The 21680-nt window shown below is 45.4% G+C and overlaps 2 protein-coding genes across 3 annotated transcripts; one reads left to right on the top strand and one right to left on the bottom strand.

The window, feature by feature from the left end:
• Window positions 1–14806: 14806 nt before the first annotated feature.
• LOC109865565 (cysteine-rich PDZ-binding protein) lies at window positions 14807–16436 on the bottom strand. Its single transcript, XM_020453847.2, has 5 exons — window positions 16301–16436; window positions 15859–15924; window positions 15713–15767; window positions 15508–15620; window positions 14807–15385 (listed from the first exon to the last, which is right to left on the bottom strand). Exons 1-5 carry the CDS (start codon window positions 16314–16316, stop codon window positions 15321–15323), a joined length of 315 nt encoding a protein of 104 aa, XP_020309436.1. The 5' UTR covers window positions 16317–16436; the 3' UTR covers window positions 14807–15320.
• Window positions 16437–16498: 62 nt separating this feature from the next.
• LOC109865564 (phosphatidylinositol-glycan biosynthesis class F protein) lies at window positions 16499–20241 on the top strand. 2 transcript variants are annotated; one of them, XM_020453846.2, is made up of 6 exons: window positions 16499–16744; window positions 16948–17205; window positions 17302–17393; window positions 17490–17606; window positions 19545–19653; window positions 19766–20241. In XM_020453846.2, the coding sequence occupies exons 2-6, from the start codon at window positions 16978–16980 to the stop codon at window positions 19877–19879; spliced, it is 660 nt and encodes a 219-aa protein (XP_020309435.1). In that variant the 5' UTR covers window positions 16499–16744; window positions 16948–16977; the 3' UTR covers window positions 19880–20241. The 2 variants fall into 2 exon arrangements, with proteins under 2 accessions (XP_020309435.1, XP_020309434.1); XM_020453845.2 differs by having other exon boundaries at window positions 16505–16744; window positions 16943–17205.
• The last annotated feature ends 1439 nt before the right edge of the window (window positions 20242–21680 follow it).

Genomic DNA, 21680 nt, shown 5'->3' with positions numbered 1-21680 from the left:
CCTTCAAGTAAAACCCAACACGCTGTCAGACTCCTCTTTACAGGTCACCTTCAGGTAAAACCCAACACGCTGTCAGACTCCTCTCCTCTTCACAGGTCACCTTCAGGTAAAACCCAACACGCTGTCAGACTCCTCTCCTCTTTACAGGTCACCTTCAGGTAAAACCCCAACACGCTGTCAGACTCCTCTTTACAGGTCACCTTCAGGTAAAACCCCAACACGCTGTCAGAGTCCTCTTTACAGGTCACCTTCAGGTAAAACCCAACACGCTGTCAGACTCCTCTCCTCTTTACAGGTCACCTTCAGGTAAAACCCCAACACGCTGTCAGACTCCTCTTTACAGGTCACCTTCAGGTAAAACCCCAACACGCTGTCAGACTCCTCTTTACAGGTCACCTTCAGGTAAAACCCTACACGCTGTCAGACTCCTCTCCTCTTTACAGGTCACCTTCAGGTAAAACCCCAACACGCTGTCAGACTCCTCTTTACAGGTCACCTTCAGGTAAAACCCCAACACGCTGTCAGAATCCTCTTTACAGGTCACCTTCAGGTAAAACCCAACACGCTGTCAGACTCCTCTTTACAGGTCACCTTCAGGTAAAACCCAACACGCTGTCAGACTCCTCTCCTCTTTACAGGTCACCTTCAGGTAAAACCCCAACACGCTGTCAGACTCCTCTTTACAGGTCACCTTCAGGTAAAACCCCAACACGCTGTCAGACTCCTCTTTACAGGTCACCTTCAGGTAAAACCCCAACACACTGTCAGACTCCTCTTTACAGGTCACCTTCAGGTAAAACCCCAACACGCTGTCAGACTCCTCTTTACAGGTCACCTTCAGGTAAAACCCAACACGCTGTCAGACTCCTCTTTACAGGTCACCTTCAGGTAAAACCCCAACACACTGTCAGACTCCTCTCCTCTTTACAGGTCACCTTCAGGTAAAACCCAACACGCTGTCAGACTCCTCTTTACAGGTCACCTTCAGGTAAAACCCAACACGCTGTCAGACTCCTCTCCTCATTACAGGTCACCTTCAAGTAAAACCCAACACGCTGTCAGACTCCTCTCCTCTTTACAGGTCACCTTCAGGTAAAACCCAACACGCTGTCAGACTCCTCTTTACAGGTCACCTTCAGGTAAAACCCCAACACGCTGTCAGACTCCTCTTTACAGGTCACCTTCAAGTAAAACCCAACACGCTGTCAGACTCCTCTCCTCTTCACAGGTCACCTTCAGGTAAAACCCAACACGCTGTCAGACTCCTCTCCTCTTTACAGGTCACCTTCAGGTAAAACCCCAACACGCTGTCAGACTCCTCTTTACAGGTCACCTTCAGGTAAAACCCCAACACGCTGTCAGACTCCTCTTTACAGGTCACCTTCAGGTAAAACCCAACACGCTGTCAGACTCCTCTCCTCTTTACAGGTCACCTTCAGGTAAAACCCCAACACGCTGTCAGACTCCTCTTTACAGGTCACCTTCAGGTAAAACCCCAACACGCTGTCAGACTCCTCTTTACAGGTCACCTTCAGGTAAAACCCAACACGCTGTCAGACTCCTCACCTCTTTACAGGTCACCTTCAGGTAAAACCCCAACACGCTGTCAGACTCCTCTTTACAGGTCACCTTCAGGTAAAACCCCAACACACTGTCAGACTCCTCTTTACAGGTCACCTTCAGGTAAAACCCAACACGTTGTCAGACTCCTCTCCTCTTTACAGGTCACCTTCAGGTAAAACCCAACACACTGTCAGACTCCTCTTTACAGGTCACCTTCAGGTAAAAACCCAACACGCTGTCAGACTCCTCCTCTTCAGCATCCAGACCTACATATACAAACACTATTAAATTGTGTGTCCAGTTCATGTGCTGTGCTGTTCCGTCTGCAGGCTGTTCCAGTGTGTTCATCTTCTCCCTCAGCTCAGAGAGCACCGTGTCAAACGACGCCTTCACCAGGAACTCATGGTTCTCCACACACACACACACACACACACACACTCTACCTGGTTTATATCCGTTGTTGTATCATCTCTCTGTACTTGAAGTCAGCCCGCAGGTCTCTGAGCAGTGAGATCAACACTTCCTTCTACAGCATCTGGCGCCTTCACAGAACATAGGATGGTGCTAGAGAGTTAGTGTGTGTGTGTGTACATCTTCGACAGTGTGTTTCACAGAAGGTTGGTGGCTCCTTAATTGGGGAGGATGGGCTCGTGGTAATGGCTGGAGAGGAATCAGTGGAATGGTATCAAATACATCAAACACATGCGTTTTAAACCATTCCATTTGCTCCGTTCCAGACATTATTATGAGCCGTCCTCCCCTCAGCATTGTGTGTGACACCAGAAAGGCAGGGGTCTGACCCATGGTAACAGTCCTGCAGTGTTGCCGAGCACTGTTCAAACTTGTGTGTGTGAGAATCAGTCAGTCAGTCAGCCTAGTGGTTAGAGCGTTGGGCCAGTAACTGAAAGGTTGCTAGATTGAATCCCCGAGCTGAAAAGCTAAAAATCTACACACACACAACACTATAGTGTTTCTAGTAATAGGAAAGACATGAAGGTGGCAGCAGAAGAGAGGGCACAATCTTCGGTGTTACCCGGAACTGCCATGTTTACTCACTATGCCGTCACTGTTGAGGGCTGTACGGCTAAGTTGTGCAGCCACACACACTTGCCTTGAAGAGGTTGAGGGCCTGTACAGCAGCACTGTCCTGTCTCATGCACTGGGTGAGTCAAGCTGAGGTCAAGCTGAAGGAGCTGAAGTTTGATTGGTCAGACAGCAGTTCCAAGTAACGAACCACTTCTGCCAGACACAACGTGGCTACCTGGAACACACACAGACACACTATACTGTAAATGGAGTGTGTTTTGTGTTGGGCAACAACAGTCAGAGCAGTGTAGTTATATAAAGAGCTCTACTAATGGAAATGCATGCTGGTTTATGACACTGCTGCATCTCAGACCGAAGGGCACCAGCAGGCACGAGGCACCTTGGTGTGTGTTTCCTGTTTGTCTCGTTCAGGCAGAACGCTGCAGGCATTGTTGGCCTCTCCTTTCCTGGTCCGTAGCAGTCATTTGAGGTCCTGGGGTCACGTCTTTATTACTGACAGCAACACACCACCAGATTATACACAAGCACACACACGTGCAATATATACACACACTCCCTTTCGCCCCCGCACTCACTCACATTCTTTCTCTCTCTCTCTCTCTCTCTCTCTCTCTCTCACACACACACAAACCTACCTGTCTTAAGTAATCAGTGTTGTCGCCCTGTGGTAACAGACATTCTTTAGGGCCGACTAGGTTACATCTCTCCGTCAGGGAACTTACGCGTCCACATAACCTATGCCCACCACTCACTATCCATCAGCACCGACAGCCAACCGTAAGACCGCAATATAGCACTGAGACTGCACTTGTGAAGGTGGTAAATTACCTTTTAATGGCATCAGACCGAGGTTCTGCATCTGTCCTCGTGCTCCTAGACCTTAGTGCTGCTTTTGATACCATCGATCACCACATTCTTTTGGAGAGATTGGAAACCCAAATTGGTCTACACGGACAAGTTCTGGCCTGGTTTAGATCTTATCTGTCGGAAAGATATCAGTTTGTCTCTGTGAATTGTTTGTCCTCTGACAAAACATCTGTAAATTTCGGTGTTCCTCAAGGTTCCGTTTTAGGACCACTATTGTTTTCACTATATATTTGACCTCTTGGGGATGTCATTCGAAAACATAATGTTAATTTTCACTGCTATGCAGATGACACACAACTGTACATTTCAATGAAACATGGTGAAGCCCCAAAATTGCCCTCGCTAGAAGCCTGTGTTTCAGACATAAGGAAGTGGATGGCTGCAAACGTTCTACTTTTAAACTCGGACAAAACAGAGATGCTTGTTCTAGGTCCCAAGAAACAAAGAGATCTTCTGTTGAATCTGACAATTAATCTTAATAGTTGTACAGTCGTCTCAAATAAAACTGTGAAGGACCTCGGTGTTACTCTGGACCCTGATCTCTCTTTTGACGAACATATCAAGACTGTTTCGGGGACAGCTTTTTTCCATCTACATAACATTGCAAAAATCTGAAGCTTTCTGTCCAAAAATGATGCAGAAAAATGTATCCATGCTTTTATTACTTCTAGGTTAGACTACTGCATTTCTCTACTTTCCGGCTACCCGGATAAAGCACTAAATAAACTTCAGTTAGTGCTAAATACGGCTGCTAGAGCTACTCCAGAGCTAGCCTCCCTACACTGGCTTCCTGTCAAGGCAAGGGCTGATTTCAAGGTTTTACTGCTAACCTACAAAGCATTACATGGGCTTGCTCCTATCTATCTCTCTGATTTGATCCTGCCGTACATACCTACACGTACGCTACAGTCACAAGACGCAGGCCTCCTAATTGTCCCTAGAATTTCTAAGCTAATTCCTATAGAGCTAAATTTTTATGGAATGGTGTGTCTACCCATGTGAGAGACACAAACTCGGTCTCAACCTTTAAGTCTTTACTGAAGACTCATCTCTTCAGTGGGTCATATGATTGAGTGTAGTCTGGCCCGGGAGTGTGAAGGTGAACGGAAAGGCTCTGGAGCAACGAACCACCCTTGCTGTCTCTGCCTGGCCGGTTCCCCTCTTTCCACGGGGATTCTCTGCCTCTAACCCTATTACAGTGGCAGAGTCACTGGCTTACTGGTGCTCTTTCATGCCGTCCCTAGGAGGGGTGCGTCACTTGAGTGGGTTGAGTCACTGATGTGATCTTCCTGTCTGGGTTGGCGCCCCCCCTTGGGTTGTGCCGTGGCGGAGATCTTTGTGGGCTATACTCGGCCTTGTCTCAGGATGGTAAGTTGGTGGTTGAAGATATCCCTCTAGTGGTGTGGGGGCTGTGCTTTGGCAAAGTGGGTGGGGTTATATCCTTCCTGTTTGGCACTGTCCTGGGTTATCATCGGATGGAGCCACAGTGTCTCCTGACCCCTCCTGTCTCAGCCTCCAGTATTTATGCTGCAGTAATTTATGTGTCGGGGGCCTAGGGTCAGTTTGTTATATCTGGAGTACTTCTCCTGTCTTATCCGGTGGCCTGTGTGAATTTAAGTATGCTCTCTCTAATTCTCTCTTTCTCTCTTTCTCTCTGAGGACCTGAGCCCTAGGACCATGCCTCAGGACTACCTGGCATGATGACTCCTTGCTGTCCCCAGTCCACCTGGCCGTGCTGCTGCTCCAGTTTCAACTGTTCTGCCTGCGGCTATGGAATCCTGACCTGTTCACCGGACGTGCCACCTGTCCCAGACCTATTATTTGACCATGCTGGTAATTTATGAACATTTGAACATCTTGGCCATGTTCTGTTATAATCTCCTCCCTGCACAGCCAGAAGAGGACTGGTCACCCCTCATAGCCTGGTTCCCCTCTAGGTTTCTTCCTAGGTTTTGGCCTTTCTAGGGAGTTTTTCCTTGCCACTGTGCTTCTACACCTGCATTGCTTGCTGTTTGGGGTTTTAGGCTGGGTTTCTGTACAGCACTTTGAGATATCAGCTGATGTACGAAGGGCTATATAAATACATTTGATTTGATTTGATTTGTACCCCCCTCTGATCCAGCCCCACTTCCCTCAGCCCCTCCAAATAGAAAATCCCCAAACTGGGTCAGATTCCCGAGAGAACGAGATGAAAAGTGAGAACTATTATGACGTGTGTGTGTGTGTGTGTGTGTGTGTGTGTGTGTGTGTGTGTGTGTGTGTGTGTGTGTGTGTGTGTGTGTGTGTGTGTGTGTGTGTGTGTGTGTGTGCTTGTTTGGATGACATAGCGTAATGCTGCAACTCAGGGGTAAATGTAATGCACAGTTCTCGATTTTGATTTGTTGGTGAAGTTCTCTACATGTTCTGTGTTCGACTTGGTGTTTGTGTGTGTGTCATATTTATTTACAGTGAGAAATGACAGATCTGCCCTCTTAATGTTGCCAGGGTAACCAATGCCATGGCAACACAGATAATAATATCATATATTACTGTGTGTATGAACCATGTTCCACTCTGCTGTTTGCAACATCTCTCTATCTCTCTACTCCATCTGCCCCCCATTCCATTCCTGACAGGCAAGGCATCACATTCAATATGTTCATTCTTTTGACAACTTCTCTGTTAATATGTTCCGCCCATGTCATTCGAGTGTCAAACCGGACCTCCTGGAACCTAAACTCTCTCCTTCTGTACTGCTCCAAGAGAGCGGAGCAGTCAGCAACATCACATGCTGCTGGTTCACAGACCAGAGGTTGACTAACAGGTTGTTGGAGGTGAGAGAGCTTAAGGTGTCCACATTCTTCTCAGCCAAAACAGTTTGGAAGAGTTTGTGCATATATTATGACTACATTTTGTTAGTTTCTGTTAGTTTTGTTAGTTTCTGTTAGTTTTGGACTTTTTTTTGGGCTGTTCGGGCACAAAATATTTTCTTGAGGCAAGCCGAAGTCGGTAGCCGAAGTCTATGCCCCTTCGTGGAACACTGGTCATTGACACTGGTCATTCAATGAGAGACGACTCGTTTTCATGCACATTTTCTCATTTCAGAAATACTGTAACAAACATCTTAGATGTAAAACTCGGCAAAAGCGTCAAAATTAATAACAGATTTCTTCAAATTTTTTATGATAAATTGGGACTATTTTAGGAAGAGTATGCTGGCTACGGCATCCCAAAACAGTACTATTGCCACTTTTTTCTCATTTTTCAAGTGAAGGTCTTTTAAGGGAGTATGTGAGCCCATCGTTCGGTTCGGCGGAACTGAAGCATTCTGACGCCTTTAATGTTACCTGAGTGTTAGTGTGGGTTACTGGAGTGTTAGTGTGGGTTTCTGAAGTGTTAGTGTTGGTTACTGGAGTGTTAGTGTTGGTTACTGGAGTGTTAGTGTTGGTTACTGGAGTGTTAGTGTGGGTTTCTGAAGTGTTAGTGTTGGTTACTGGAGTGTTAGTGTTGGTTACTGGAGTGTTAGTGTGGGTTACTGGAGTGTTAGTGTGGGTTACTGGAGTTTACTGGAGTGTTAGTGTGGGTTACTGGAGTGTTAGTGTGGGTTACTGGAGTGTTAGTGTGGGTTTCTGAAGTGTTAGTGTGGGTTACTGGAGTGTTAGTGTTGGTTACTGGAGTGTTAGTGTGGGTTACTGGAGTGTTAGTGTGGGTTACTGGAGTGTTAGTGTGGGTTACTGGAGTTTACTGGAGTGTTAGTGTGGGTTACTGGAGTGTTAGTGTGGGTTACTGGAGTGTTAGTGTGGGTTACTGGAGTGTTAGTGTGGGTTACTGGAGTCTTAGTGTGGGTTACTGGAGTGTTAGTGTGGGTTTCTGGAGTGTTAGTGTGGGTTACTGGAGTGTTAGTGTGGGTTACTGGAGTGTTAGTGTGGGTTACTGGAGTGTTAGTGTGGGTTTCTGGAGTGTTAGTGTGGGTTTCTGGAGTGTTAGTGTGGGTTCCTGGAGTGTTAGTGTGGGTTACTGGAGTGTTAGTGTTGGTTACTGGAGTGTTAGTGTGGGTTACTGGAGTTTACTGGAGTGTTAGTGTTGGTTACTGGAGGGTTAGTGTTGGTTACTGGAGTGTTAGTGTTGGTTACTGGAGTGTTAGTGTTGGTTACTGGAGTGTTAGTGTGGGTTACTGGAGTGTTAGTGTGGGTTACTGGAGTGTTAGTGTGGGTTACTGGAGTGTTAGTGTGGGTTACTAGAGTGTTAGTGTGGGTTACTGGAGTTTACTGGAGTTTACTGGAGTGTTAGTGTGGGTTACTGGAGTGTTAGTGTTGGTTACTGGAGTGTTAGTGTGGGTTACTGGAGTGTTAGTGTGGGTTACTGGAGTGTTAGTGTTGGTTTCTGGAGTGTTAGTGTGGGTTACTGGAGTGTTAGTGTGGGTTACTGGAGTGTTAGTGTTGGTTACTGGAGTGTTAGTGTGTTCCCATCTGCCCAGGGACATTCACCTTTGCTATGACTATGTGCAAGTAAGTGTCACTGCAGTATACTGTAATACAGTAATGGCAGTAGATTATGTCCAATGGCACTGCATGGATACATTCAGACAAAGCAGCATGTGGCAGGGGCACCTGCCTTGCCTGGCCTGTAGTTTTGACTGAATGTGTCTGACCCAAACCACAGTCTCCCGTCTGCTAGAGTCTCCCGTCTGTCCAGAGCTGCCAGAGTCTCCTGTCTGTCCAGAGCCGCTAGAGTCTCCCGTCTGTCCAGAGCCGCCAGAGTCTCCCGTCTGTCCAGAGCCGCTAGAGTCTCCCGTCTGTCCAGAGCCGCTAGAGTCCCCGTCTGTCCAGAGCCGCTAGAGTCTCCCGTCTGTCCAGAGCCGCTAGAGTCTCCCGTCTGTCCAGAGCCGCTAGAGTCTCCCGTCTGTCCAGAGCCGCCAGAGCCGCCAGTCAGCATGGAGCCGCCAGAGCCACCAGTCAGCATGGAGCCGCCAAAGCCGCCAGTCAGCCATGATCTTCCAGAGCTGCCAGTCAGCCAGGATCTGCCAGAGCCCCCAGTCAGCCAGGATCTGCCAGAGCCGCCAGTCAGCCAGGATCTGCCAGAGCCGCCAGTCAGCCAGGATCTGCCAGAGCCGCCAGTCAGCCAGGATCTGCCAGAGCCGCCAGTCAGCCTGGATCTGCCAGAGCCGCCAGTCAGCCAGGAGCTGCCAGAGCCGTCAACCAGCCTGAGCTGCCTCTCGGTCCTGAGCTACCTCTCGGTCCTGAGCTACCCCTCAGTCCTGAGCTACCCCTCGGTCATGAGCTACCCCTCGGTCATGAGCTACCCTTCAGTCCTGAGCTACCCCTCAGTCCTGAGCTACCTCAGTCCTGAGCTGCCCCTCAGTCCGGAGCTGCCCCTCAGTCCAGTGGAGCCCTTTGTTAGGGTTCCTAGGCCAAGGTCAGCGGCGAGGGTCGCCACTCAAAGGACGCTAAGGAGGTGGACTAAGACAATTATGGAGTGGGGTCCACGTCCAGCGGCAGAGCCCACCCAGACCCTCCCCTATAGGTTTAGGTTGTGCGATCAGAGTCCCCACCTTGGGGGGGGGGGGGGGGGGGGTTCCTTGTTTTAGTGTTGGTCAGGATGTGAGCTGGGTGGGCATTCTATGCTGTGTGTCTAGTTTGTCTATTTCTATGTTTGGCCTGATATGGTTATCAATCAGAGGCAGGTGTTAGTCATTGTCTCTGATTGGGAACCATATTTAGGTAGCCTGTTTTGTGTTGGGTTTTGTGGGTGGTTGTTTCCTGTCTTTGTGTTTTCTGCACCAGTTAGGACTGTTTCGGTTTTCACGTTTATTGTTTTGTTAAGTGTCTCTTATTAAAGAACCATGAACTATAACCACGCTGCGTTTTGGTCCGCCTCTCCTTCCCAGGAAGAAAGCCGTTACAATCGTAAGTTGGGGTTGACGTAAGATGTTGCAGAGTGTCGATCTACTGACACGGTTGATATTATGGAATGTTGTGTGATCTGAGATGATTTGCTCTCGTAGTTGATGTAGGCGGATGGTGGTGCTGGCCAACACTAGATTGATAATGGCCAGTTCCTGTTCATGGTGAACAGACGTTGCCGTCCACCCTCAGGAGGTTGTCTGGCAGTTCTGTAGAAAATGCACGAATATCATGTCATTGGTTAGGTTATTTTTAACATACTGTAAACAGTAACATCAAAACTGTATTACATGTACTTCACAGCACTATACCAACAACAAAAATATCACTGGGCAGCATAGACCTACTATTGTAGGACTACATTGTATTGCGCGTTGATGCAGAATGATGTGCAACAATTACAGTCTAGTGTTCAAAGTTGAAGACATACCTGTTCTCCAATCTTAATGTCTGTATTATGGATGCTACCGTGTAGCGAATCAGGTTGGGCTGGACTCTCTGTCCAGCCTCCCTCAACATCAGGCCATGATTTATGACATGGTCCAGCAAAGTGTCCCTAATGTCGTCAGAAATATGTCTCTGTCTATTGCCTGGTCCCCTTCTTTGTCCTCGTATCTCTCTCCCTCTCCCTCTTCCTCTCGCTCTCGCTCTCCCTCTCCCTCTCCCTCTTCCTCTCGCTGCCTCCATGTTTGGAAAGTTCTCACAAAAGAGGTGAGCTTACCTGAGGTCTATTTATAGTGCTAAGGCTCAGACTACTTGGTATTCAATTACTGTATAAATGTTTTCATGTGTGTGTGGGTGTGTTGCAAATTTCAGGTATGTGTGTTTTCCAACTGATTGCAAGAAATTTCATTTCAATTTCATTTCAAGTGTCTAATGTAAAACCGTGTGTAGTGTTTTGCCAGTGTGTTGCAGAATTGCAAACAAATTGCAAATCAGAAAATGTGTTTGGACTTTTGGTGCCTTTGTTTAAGGCATGGTTCCAAAAGTTAAGGTTTTGATGCTTTTGTCTAAGCATTCACTTTCAGTGTGTTAGCAATCGGCAAAAACTGTGAGTAGTACTTTAAAGTATTTTTACTTAAGTACTTTACAACACTGCATTTTGTTACATTACAGCCGTATTCTAAAATGTCTGAGAAATTAGTTTTTCCCTCATCAATATTCACACAATACCCCATAATGACAAAGCAAAAACATGTTTCAATTTTTTTTTAGCTAATTTATTAAAAATAAAAAACAGAAATCTGACATTTACAGTGCCTTGCGAAAGTATTCGGCCCCCTTGAACTTTGCGACCTTTTGCCACATTTCAGGCTTCAAACATAAAGATATAAAACTGTATTTTTTTGTGAAGAATCAACAACAAGTGGGACACAATCATGAAGTGGAACGACATTTATTGGATATTTCAAACTTTTTTAACAAATCAAAAACTGAAAAATTGGGCGTGCAAAATTATTCAGCCCCTTTACTTTCAGTGCAGCAAACTCTCTCCAGAAGTTCAGTGAGGATCTCTGAATGATCCAATGTTGACCTAAATGACTAATGATGATAAATACAATCCACCTGTGTGTAATCAAGTCTCCGTATAAATGCACCTGCACTGTGATAGTCTCAGAGGTCTGTTAAAAGCGCAGAGAGCATCATGAAGAACAAGGAACACACCAGGCAGGTCCGAGATACTGTTGTGAAGAAGTTTAAAGCCGGATTTGGATACAAAAAGATTTCCCAAGCTTTAAACATCCCAAGGAGCACTGTGCAAGCGATAATATTGAAATGGAAGGAGTATCAGACCACTGCAAATCTACCAAGACCTGGCCGTCCCTCTAAACTTTCAGCTCATACAAGGAGAAGACTGACCAGAGATGCAGCCAAGAGGCCCATGATCACTCTGGATGAACTGCAGAGATCTACAGCTGAGGTGGGAGACTCTGTCCATAGGACAACAATCAGTCGTATATTGCACCAATCTGGCTTCTATGGAAGAGTGGCAAGAAGAAAGCCATTTCTTAAAGATATCCATAAAAAGTGTTGTTTAAAGTTTGCCACAAGCCACCTGGGAGACACACCAAACATGTGGAAGAAGGTGCTCTGGTCAGATGAAACCAAAATTGAACTTTTTGGCAAAAAAAACCCAATGCAAAACGTTATGTTTGGCGTAAAAGCAACACAGCTCATCACCCTGAACACACCATCCCCACTGTCAAACATGGTGGTGGCAGCATCATGGTTTGGGCCTGCTTTTCTTCAGCAGGGACAGGGAAGATGGTTAAAATTGATGGGAAGATGGATGGAGCCAAATACAGGACCATTCTGGAAGAAAACCTGATGGAGTCTGCAAAAGACCTGAGACTGGGACGGAGATTTGTCTTCCAACAAGACAATGATCCAAAACATAAAGCAAAATCTACAATGGAATGGTTCAAAAATAAACATATCCAGGTGTTAGAATGGCCAAGTCAAAGTCCAGACCTGAATCCAATCGAATATCTGTGGAAAGAACTGAAAACTGCTGTTCACAAATGCTCTCCATCCAACCTCACTGAGCTCGAGCTGTTTTGCAAGGAGGAATGGGAAAAAAATTCAGTCTCTCGATGTGCAAAACTGATAGAGACATACCCCAAGCGACTTACAGCTGTAATCGCAGCAACAGGTGGCACTACAAAGTATTAACTGAAGGGGGCTGAATAATTTTGCACGCCCAATTTTTCTGTTTTTGATTTGTTAAAAAAGTTTGAAATATCCAATAAATGTCGTTCCACTTCATGATTGTGTCCCACTTGTTGTTGATTCTTCACAAAAAAATACAGTTTTATATCTTTATGTTTGAAGCCTGAAATGTGGCAAAAAGGTCGCAAAGTTCAAGGGGGCCGAATACTTTCGCAAGGCACTGTACATAAGTGTTCAGACCCTTTACTCAGTACTTTGTTGAAGTTTGACAGTGATTACAACCTCAAGTCTTCTTGGGTATGACGCTACAACCTTGGCACACCTGTATTTGGGGAGTTTCTCCAATTCTTCTCTGCAGATCCTCTCAAGCTCTGTCAGGTTGGATGGGGTGCATTGCTCCACAGCTATTTTCAAGTCCCGGCTCTGGCTGGGCCGCTCAAGGATATTCACAGACTTGTCCTGAAGCCACTCCTGCATTGTCTTGGCTGTGTGCTTAGGGTTGTTGTCCTGTCTGAGGTCCTGAGCGCTCTGGAGCAGGTTTTCATCAAGGATCGCTCTGTACTTGAATCTTGAATCTTATTTCTCATGGTCTGAGTGTCCTTTAGGTGCCTTTTGGCAAACTCCAAGCGGGCTGTCATGTGCCTTTTAATGAGGAGTGGTTTCTGTCTGGCCACTCTACCATAAAGGCCTGATTGGTGGAGTGACCTCTGAAGCTCTATCAGACTGTCCATCGGGTTATTGGTCACCTCGCTGACCAAGGCCATTCTCCCCCTATTGCTCATCTAGGAAGAGTCTTGGTGGTTCCAAACTTCTTCAAACAGTATACAGCGCATTCGGGAAAGTGTTCAGACCCCTTGACTTTTCCCACATTTTCTTACATTACAGCCTTATTCTAAAATTGATTAAATATCCCCCCCCCCCCCCCCCTCATCAATCGACACACAATACCCCATAATGACAAAGCAAAAACAGGTGAAAGAAATTTTTGCAAATGTATTAAAAATAAAAAACGGAAATATCACACACGCTAATTTACATACACATACATAGTGCATATGGTACAAAGGACATATACATACACATATTACCTTAGAACATTACTGTAACAAATATCCAACATTCTGTGCATGTGCACTGTTCCCCTCACCAGTCCAGGAGCATCTGACCAAGCAGATTGCCATGGCGATATCTGAGGCACTACAGCCAGCTGGAGTTCCCGTGGTTATAGAGGCAGCGTGAGTACTTCACACTCTCTCTCTCACTCAACTCGGAATGTGTTTCAAACTGCTTTAAGCTGCTTGATGTTCTGGACAGACAAATCACATGTTAATCACATGTTATCCATGAGAGAGAAACATGGCTTTTCTGGTGTTGTTGTATATATTATAATGATGTGTGTGTGCGTGTGTCTGTGCGTGCACATGTGTCTAGTGATGCGTGGGGTTCAGAAGATCAACAGTCGAACGTGACCACCTGCATGTTGTGTGTGTGTGTAAAAATTGGTGCCTTCAGCTAGCCTCAGTTAGAAACCTGACAATCTTAAAACATTCTACTGTACATAAATATACTGAACAAAAATATAAATGCAACAATTTCAAAGATTGTATTGAGTTACAGTTCATAGAAAGAAATCACTCAATTTAAATAAATGAATTAGGCCCTAATCTATGGATTTCACATGACTGGGCAGGGGCTCAGCCATGGGTGGGCCTGGGAGGGCATAGGCCCACCCACTTGGGAGCCATAAGCCAAAATGTCCTACTATAGATGCACCGAGTGTACAAAGGAGACAGGTTAAAGAAGGATTTTTAAGCCTTGAGATAATTGACATGGATTGTGTATGTGTGCCATTCAGAGGGTGAATGGGCAAGACAAAAGATTGAAGTGCCTTTGAACGGGGTATGGTAGTAGGTGCCAGGCGCACTGGTTTGACTGTGTCAAGAACTACACCCCTGCTGGGGTTTTCACACTCAACAGTTTCCTGTGTGTATCAAGAATGGTCCACCACCCAAAGGACATCCAGCCAACATAACACAACTATGGGAAGCATTGGAGTCAACATGGGCCAGTATCTCTGTGAAATATTTCGACACCTTGTTGTCCCTGCTCTGGCGAATTGAGGCTGTTCTGAGGGCAAAAGTGGGTGCAACTCAATATTAGGAAGGTATTCCTAATGTTTTCTATACTGTGTTAATTTCTTAATATGTGCAACAATGTTTTCCTCTCTCTATGTTGCCATATTTGTTTTCATAAATCATGTGTGTTCTCAATAAAACGATATCACTACGACGGTAGTGGTTTGGCTCTTCCTTTTTGTGTAACAGGCTGGATGTGTGTATGGTGGGGTAGAGTGGAGAGCCTGAGGACAGACAGGACATTTAAATGTCAATGACTTAGCCAACCTCTGTTCTCTAACCTGACCCTGGGTTGCACAGGCAGTTACGGCATGCTGTGTCACATCATGATGATGACAGAGGTTCTAAACCAATCACTGTGGGGCATAGAGCTGACAGAGATCCCACGTTCACGTGCTAGTCGGAATTAGGAAACTCAAGACATTTCCGACTAGCTAGCTGGTTGTAGTTATACATGTGCCGAGTTAAACCAGTTAGAAAGTCAGAAATCTCAGAGAAAACGACGAGCACGTGAACACGGCAAGACAGAAGAGGGTAATGACTCGTGATCATGCCTACTGAATAAGACCATGTACACTGAACAGACATACTTGTTGTAAAGTTTTGGTCTTTCGTACACAAAGGTAATAAATAATCATGTCATTGTCGTTACATATTGAATATTTTAATGCACTCAAAAAACATAACACTTGATATAATTCACAAAGAATCAATAAAAGGAAACTCCTGTATCAGAGCATATTTGACCCAACAGGAGAGAAACCATCAGTTCAGCTATTAAAACTAAAAGTAGCCTCCGATTTGGTGTGTGGAACAGTGCTGGCCACGTATTGCTGCTACAAAGCTGAAAATTATAGGAGCTTTACAACAGGGAGGGAAACCCTGCTCCACATCTGACACACACACACACACACACACACACACACACACACACACACACACACACACACACACACACACACACACACACACACACACACACACACAGAGTAAAAACCCCTTGACTGCAACTCTGCTATGAGTGTTTTAGACAGTCAGGGGGTCTGAACAACAGGATAAAGTCGTCATTCCTCGTGCACACCTTCCTCCCCCTCTATCTTCTCCTCCCTCCCCTCCCCTCTCCCTCTGGTCCTCCTGGTGGCCTGTCAGAAGCCTGTCAGACAGAGGTCTGCTTGTAGTTCTTGGTGTCCAGAACCTTTTTCCCACACATGGCACAGATACCTGAGAAAGAAAAAGTGAGATAAGGGAGATTGTTATCAGGTGAAAGTGTCACACAATTTGCTTCTGAAAGAGCGACCAAAATGTAATAAAACATGGTGTGTGTGCTTAGGTAGATATAGTACCTTTCTTGTAGGCACAGCCCTGGCAGTAGTGAGATCCTGATTGGTGAACAGAGCTCTTGCAGATTCTGCAGATGCCAAAGCCTGACTTTCCTGGCTTCCCATAAGGATCAAACCTGTTGACATAATCATATTACTGTAACATATTAATGACCATATAAAACATCAACCAGCTCCCATCATTCAACAAAAACAACAACGGTCTTACCTGGCCCTCTTAGATGTCAGAGCCTTGTTCTCGTTCAGCTTCCGCCCACCGCTCTCTAATAAACATAATACAATACTGTAATGAATTATGAGTATCAAAGAATTCTAAACATCGGAAAACAAAATTCTGTAACTACAATACTCTACCTGTAGTGTTTCTCGCACCATCCTTCCAGGTGTCTGGAGTTATCACCCTGCCCAGCTTCTTCTCACCTGAGAGAAAAAGAGAATAGATAGAGGACGAGGAAGAAAAGTTAAGAAATAACAGAAATTAAGAAAAAAGATGGGGCGAGATGGGAATTCATTGCTAGCTGCAGGAGTCACACAAACACTTCTCGTTCGTTCTCGGATACACAATAGGGCATGTTAATTACGTAGACTAAACAACAAAACAAGCCTTCTGCAATAGTTTCTAACTAGATACTGTTGATCAGAGGAACATAATCAACTAACGTTAGCTAGCCAGCTAACTAGCCAGAGTAACGTTAAGATACCTGCCATCGGCTAACACAGCATCGCTTTCTAACGTAAGCGTTATAACATGCTTTACGAACAGAAATCTGAATAATCCTGAAAAGGACGTACTTACAATTGTCGCAAACCATCTTTTCTTTGTTTAGACAAAAAAAGCAACAATTTCGCTAAGAAATTGTACCTAAATGTGTAGCTCGTGTGTCAACAAAGATTGTAAACTTCCCGTTCATCTGGGACATCCGAATCTGATTCGTTGATCTCCCCGGTGGGGTAAATCCTTATTGGCTGCCAGATATGTCAGTCAATGTAGGGTGGGTCCAAGTATTTGACCTTGCCCGGCACCATGTTTACGGAAGTGAGTGAGTCTGATGAATGAACACTACATTATCGTCCGTGTCTATGTGAAATGTAGAAAAACTCACGTATAGTTAATTTGTCTCATTTAGAATAGTAGCTACTGTCATACGTCTGAGGATGAAGCTAGCTAGGCCACAAAAGCAGTAGCTAGCAGCCAAAAAACGTCAACGTCGCAACATCTCAGAAGCAAGAGGTTCTCAATGTAAGGCGATTCAGAATATCCACTGGCATTGCTTGTATCTTCCCTAGTTAGTTGGTTTTGTGCTAATAGCTGTTAAAGTCTGCATGTTTTAACCATGCCTTTATTGTACAGGTGGTTGTGGACTCGCCATGTAACGGCTACGTCTTTTCCTCTCAGTCGATGTAACATGATACCATAATACCATATTTCCTATCTCAGTACAGGTAGACCTGACCAGACCTCTCTCCAGCACCATGTGGGACCAGGAGATCAGACAGATGGCGTCCAGCCACGCCATCATGGCGTCAGGGGTGTTTATGGCGACAGTGGTGCCAGCGGTGCTAGTGCCAGGTTTCTCTGTGTACGGGACACACCTGCTGTGGCTGTACTCTGTTGCCGGGGCCGTTTCCGTGGTCAACATCACCCTGTTCTGGCTGCTGGGGGTCAGCTCCCCCACCAAGAAACACACTATCACCTACAAGGTACAGAGGCACACACACATCTGAGGTTATGATCAGTTTTATATCAGACCAGTACTGAACAGTTTAAGCTGATAATCTCCTCTTCCGCTCCCTCAGGTGTCTAGGTTGGTACGTTCCTGTCTCTACCTACTCCTCTCCTGTCTGTTCTTCCACACTGTAGTGATCCTGTATGGAGCACCGCTACTGGAGTGAGTTCTGCCAAGAGTATGTGTGTTTCCAACTGCCAAGATTGGGTGTGTCAGATTGTGTTGTAAGTCTGTTTCTGACTCTTTTCATTGTGTTAGGACTGCGTTGGAGACGTTCTCTCTGGCTGTGTTGTTGACCAGTCTAACCACTCTGCGGTGTGTCTGTGTCCTTGGGCCCAACGTTCAGGCTTGGATAAGAGTGTTCAGCCGACATGGGTACTACCTCTATCTACCTCTGACTCTCTCGGTCTCATGCATTTCCTGATCCTTGTATTCTCTCTCTAGTCAAACTCTCTCGAAATTAGCGCAAAGTTCCAAATACCTTTATCGCAAGAATCTAGGTTTTTCTGTTTTTCTGAGTGTTTGTCTTACTGGTCTCATCTCCTTCCCTCCGTCTGTGCTGTGTGCACGGTGCACCTTCCTAATTGCACATAGACACCAATCCCCTCCCCCTGTCACTCACAACAACAACTACAATGAAAGAGCATCTTCTTCCTCTCTGACAACAAGCTGTTTCAACTCGCTATTTGCGTTTAAGGTTTGGTCCAACAGATTCGGTGATATGGACACCAAAACACATTGAGACATTATTTTACTGTAATAGAGAACTTCAACTTTGTAAAGGTACATTTTTTATGTCTCAACTCCACAAAATGTAGAACAGAGCAGAGCCTACAAGACGGGAGTATCAATGAACATGATTGTAAAAAATGTTCTGTATGCTCAGTTTCTTTCACGTGTGGCATTGTGGTACCACTAGCAGCATTTTAGCCAGACTGTTATGTGCTGGCTGTCTAGTCTGTGTTTTGTAAATGTGCCATGAGCATAAAAATACGTATTTATATAAGGAACAGGCAATGGTGTTCAAACAGTTGGAGACCGACAGGCGGGTGTATTCATAACAGTTCAACTGTTCTACCTGGTTAGCAAGCAAATAGATACAAGTTGGCTTTAATATAAATATAACGATTAGCTGGTTACTCACTAGCAGGTGGGCTTGTGCTTGAGAGATTGTTTATGAGACCTGTGTTCATTTCCTATACCTGCTACCAGAAGTTGGTCATTATTAGTGGTTGTGCATGGTTCAGCTTACATTTGTAACAAAAATAGCATTTTCAAAGACAGACTTGAGAGCCAGATAAGTGATTTATTGCAGCAACAACAAAAAGCAAGCAACAACAACAAGCAGGTTAAACTATTTTGATCAAATAATTAAATTAGGGTTGAAGGCTTATATTTAGGCCTAGGTACAATTGTACCTGAATTCATTTGATTATTCCTGACTGTTTGAAATGTAGTGTATTGATAATTAATTGTGCAACAAAGCTTATTTAAAAAACGTTAAAAAATAAAAACGTTTTTCGATATATCGAAAAATAGATTTTTAAGCCATATGTCTCCCAGCTCTTTCTCCAACTCCTTCTTTCTCTCTGCTGCTCTCCCTCGTATGTCCACTAGAAGGCAGTCTTCACAACGACATCACAAGCTTCACAATGAAGATGCTTTGTGTGTTAAATATCTATATAGTGCCTATTGATAGTCTACACCCGCTTGAACTTTTGTCACATTTTGCTGGCTTAAAATTAAATCTAAAAAGAGAGAAGAAAAAAATTATTCCTACAGATCTACAAAAAAACCTACCTGAAACATAATTGGGTAAGTCTCAACCCACCTGAGTTAATACTAGATGGAAGCACCTTTGTCAGTCATTACCACTGTTTATCATTTTCATTAAGATTCTACCAACTTTGCACAACTCTTAGGGCAACAAATATCCATAGATTTTGTCAACATCGCTCAGGCTCAGTAAATTTGGTTGGGAGTCATTGATGGGCAGCAGTATTTAAACCTAGTCTCTGATTTGATTTGAAAGCAGATTTAAGTCAGCACTGAAACTAGACCACTCAGGAACACTCCGCACCTCTTAGAAAGCCATTGTGGTGGGTCATTTGCATAAAAATGTGTGTAATTGTTCCGCAGCAAAATAAAACCCTCTCATAGGATTACGTTTTACAGAAGGTAGGTTTTCTTGTAACGTTTTACGTTTGCTCCTTTCATATTTCTGTTGATCCTAACCAACTCCCTGCCTGTGACAAGCATACCCATAACATGATGCTGCCACCACAATACACAATAGTTGTGTGTGTATTTCAGGGCCATGTCGGTGTGGGACACCTCTCTACAGATGGTGGTCGGCTGCAGTGTTGTCGGAGCCTGGCTAGGAGCCTTCCCCATCCCATTGGACTGGGACCGGCCCTGGCAGGTCAGAACATACACACAGAGAGGCCATGAGAAGATTGACACAATTCCTTACTTTCATATCAGCAAGCCATGTCTGTTCTACACATTGTTTTTCTATCTACAATTGTCTGTAGGTGTGGCCCGTCTCCTGCAGTCTGGGTGCAGTGATTGGTTACCTGACTGGGCTAGTCGCCGCCCCCGCCTGGATCCACTGGCACCGCAAACACCTCACCTACAAGATCAAGTGATGGACTGGGGAGAGAGTGAGTGAGGAAGTGATGGACTGGGGAGAGAGTGAGTGAGGAAGTGATGGACTGGGGAGAGAGTGAGTGAGGAAGTGATGGACTGGGGAGAGAGGAAGTGATGGACTGGGGAGAGAGGAAGTGATGGACTGGGGAGAGAGTGTGCATTTCTGTACGTGCATATGGTTTATAGGTCAGTCCTCCAGGCAGCTGATCCATTATCCCTGTAGTAATCCTGCTGTATTCCATTGATATCTGAATATGTACTGGACTGTTGGAGTGGACAGGCTCTCTCCTGTAAAATATGTTTCCTTCAAAAAAGATTCCAGACGTCCCCCTTTTGACAAATAAAGTCTTAGTTCTCTACAGACGTTGTCTTTGTATTGCTCTGATTATGGTTGATCCAATAGGCTTGTAACTGGGTAATTACAGACAACAAAACAGTGACCGCCACAGCTGTGCATTACACACACGGCTCCAATTACTCTAGCTGCCATCTTTCAATATCACGACTTCATTGATTCATTTTCTATACTATGGCGGACTGTGTGTGTGTTGCTGTGTACTGAAAGGTAATTTGTCTTTTGTTCCTCCCTGGAGAACTGCTCCAATCTTTACCTTGTGTTCGGGGGAGGGAGAAAGGGAAGGGGGTAGAGAGTGTGCGGAAAGAGAGTGGGGGGAAAGAGGAGAAAAAAGGAGGAGGAGTGAGTGGGTTCTGAAATGGGCTGGGGAATGAGTCAATACTCTCTCTAATAGAGGGATTAATATTTCATGACCATTTGTCTTCAGCGGTCTGATCATACAAGCTCTCCCTCATTTTTATTACCCCCCCCCACACACACACACTGCTTTTTCTCTGTTTACCTCAGTCTTTCTCCCTCTTCTTGGTGACAGGTAGAGTTACTGACATGCTGTTCTCTTTCTCTAAGAGCAGGAATAATAGAACACACGATAGAGAGCTGTAGTGGGTCGTCGTGACATAATCACAGAGAAAGGGTGAAGGAGGGAGAGACACCCGATTGGATGAGGAGAGACGGGGTAGATGTATTGTACGTGTAGCCTTGTGGAATAAGCTGGGCAGCCAAGCCAAGGGAACCTGTAGATGTAAAACCTTAGCAAATAAAATGAGGAAAGAGCCTGACATGTCTCTATGGCTTATAGAGGCAAAGAGGAGCATCCGGCATAACACCACAGCCGGCCACCCCCTCCACGAGAGACGAAGGGCGCCCAAGAGCCAAGTGAACAGCAGCTCAGACTGCACCAGACGGAGGTCTTTCAGAAACACACACTTACTCTAGCAGACCTATGGTGCAGAAGTCTGTAGGCTGTCTAAAGCTGTGTGGGAATAGGTCTGTCACAGCCATTCTAAAGCTGTGTTGGGAATAGGTCTGTCACAGCCATTCTAAAGCTGTGTGGGAATAGGTCTGTCACAGCCATTCTAAAGCTGTGTGGGAATAGGTCTGTCACAGCCATTCTAAAGCTGTGTGGGAATAGGTCTGCCACAGCCATTCTAAAGCTGTGTGGGAATAGGTCTGTCACAGCCATTCTAAAGCTGTGTTGGGAATAGGTCTGTCACAGCCATTCTAAAGCTGTGTTGGGAATAGGTCTGTCACAGCCATTCTAAAGCTGTGTGGGAATAGGTCTGTCACAGCCATTCTAAAGCTGTGTGGGAATAGGTCTGTCACAGCCATTCTAAAGCTGTGTGGGAATAGGTCTGCCACAGCCATTCTAAAGCTGTGTGGGAATAGGTCTGCCACAGCCATTCTAAATCTGTGTGGGAATAGGTCTGCCACAGCCATTCTAAAGC

The sequence above is a fragment of the Oncorhynchus kisutch genome, linkage group LG20 (assembly GCF_002021735.2).
Source record: "Oncorhynchus kisutch isolate 150728-3 linkage group LG20, Okis_V2, whole genome shotgun sequence".
In the NCBI taxonomy this organism is placed as follows: Eukaryota; Metazoa; Chordata; class Actinopteri; order Salmoniformes; family Salmonidae; genus Oncorhynchus; species Oncorhynchus kisutch.
Note: the sequence above shows the minus strand (reverse complement) of the source record. Positions and strands in the feature narration are given on the sequence as shown.

Coding starts and splice junctions, on each gene's coding strand:
- LOC109865565 (XM_020453847.2), bottom strand. Junction 15,768..15,858: donor TGGTGCGAGAAACACTACAG/GTAGAGTATTGT, acceptor TATGTTTATTAG/AGAGCGGTGGGCGGAAGCTG. Junction 15,386..15,507: donor GGGCTGTGCCTACAAGAAAG/GTACTATATCTA, acceptor TTTCTTTCTCAG/GTATCTGTGCCATGTGTGGG.
- LOC109865564 (XM_020453846.2), top strand. CDS start 16,978: ATGTGGGACCAGGAGATCAGACAGATGGCGTCCAGCCACGCCATCATG. Junction 17,394..17,489: donor TATGGAGCACCGCTACTGGA/GTGAGTTCTGCC, acceptor TCATTGTGTTAG/GACTGCGTTGGAGACGTTCT. Junction 17,607..19,544: donor AGAGTGTTCAGCCGACATGG/GTACTACCTCTA, acceptor TGTGTATTTCAG/GGCCATGTCGGTGTGGGACA.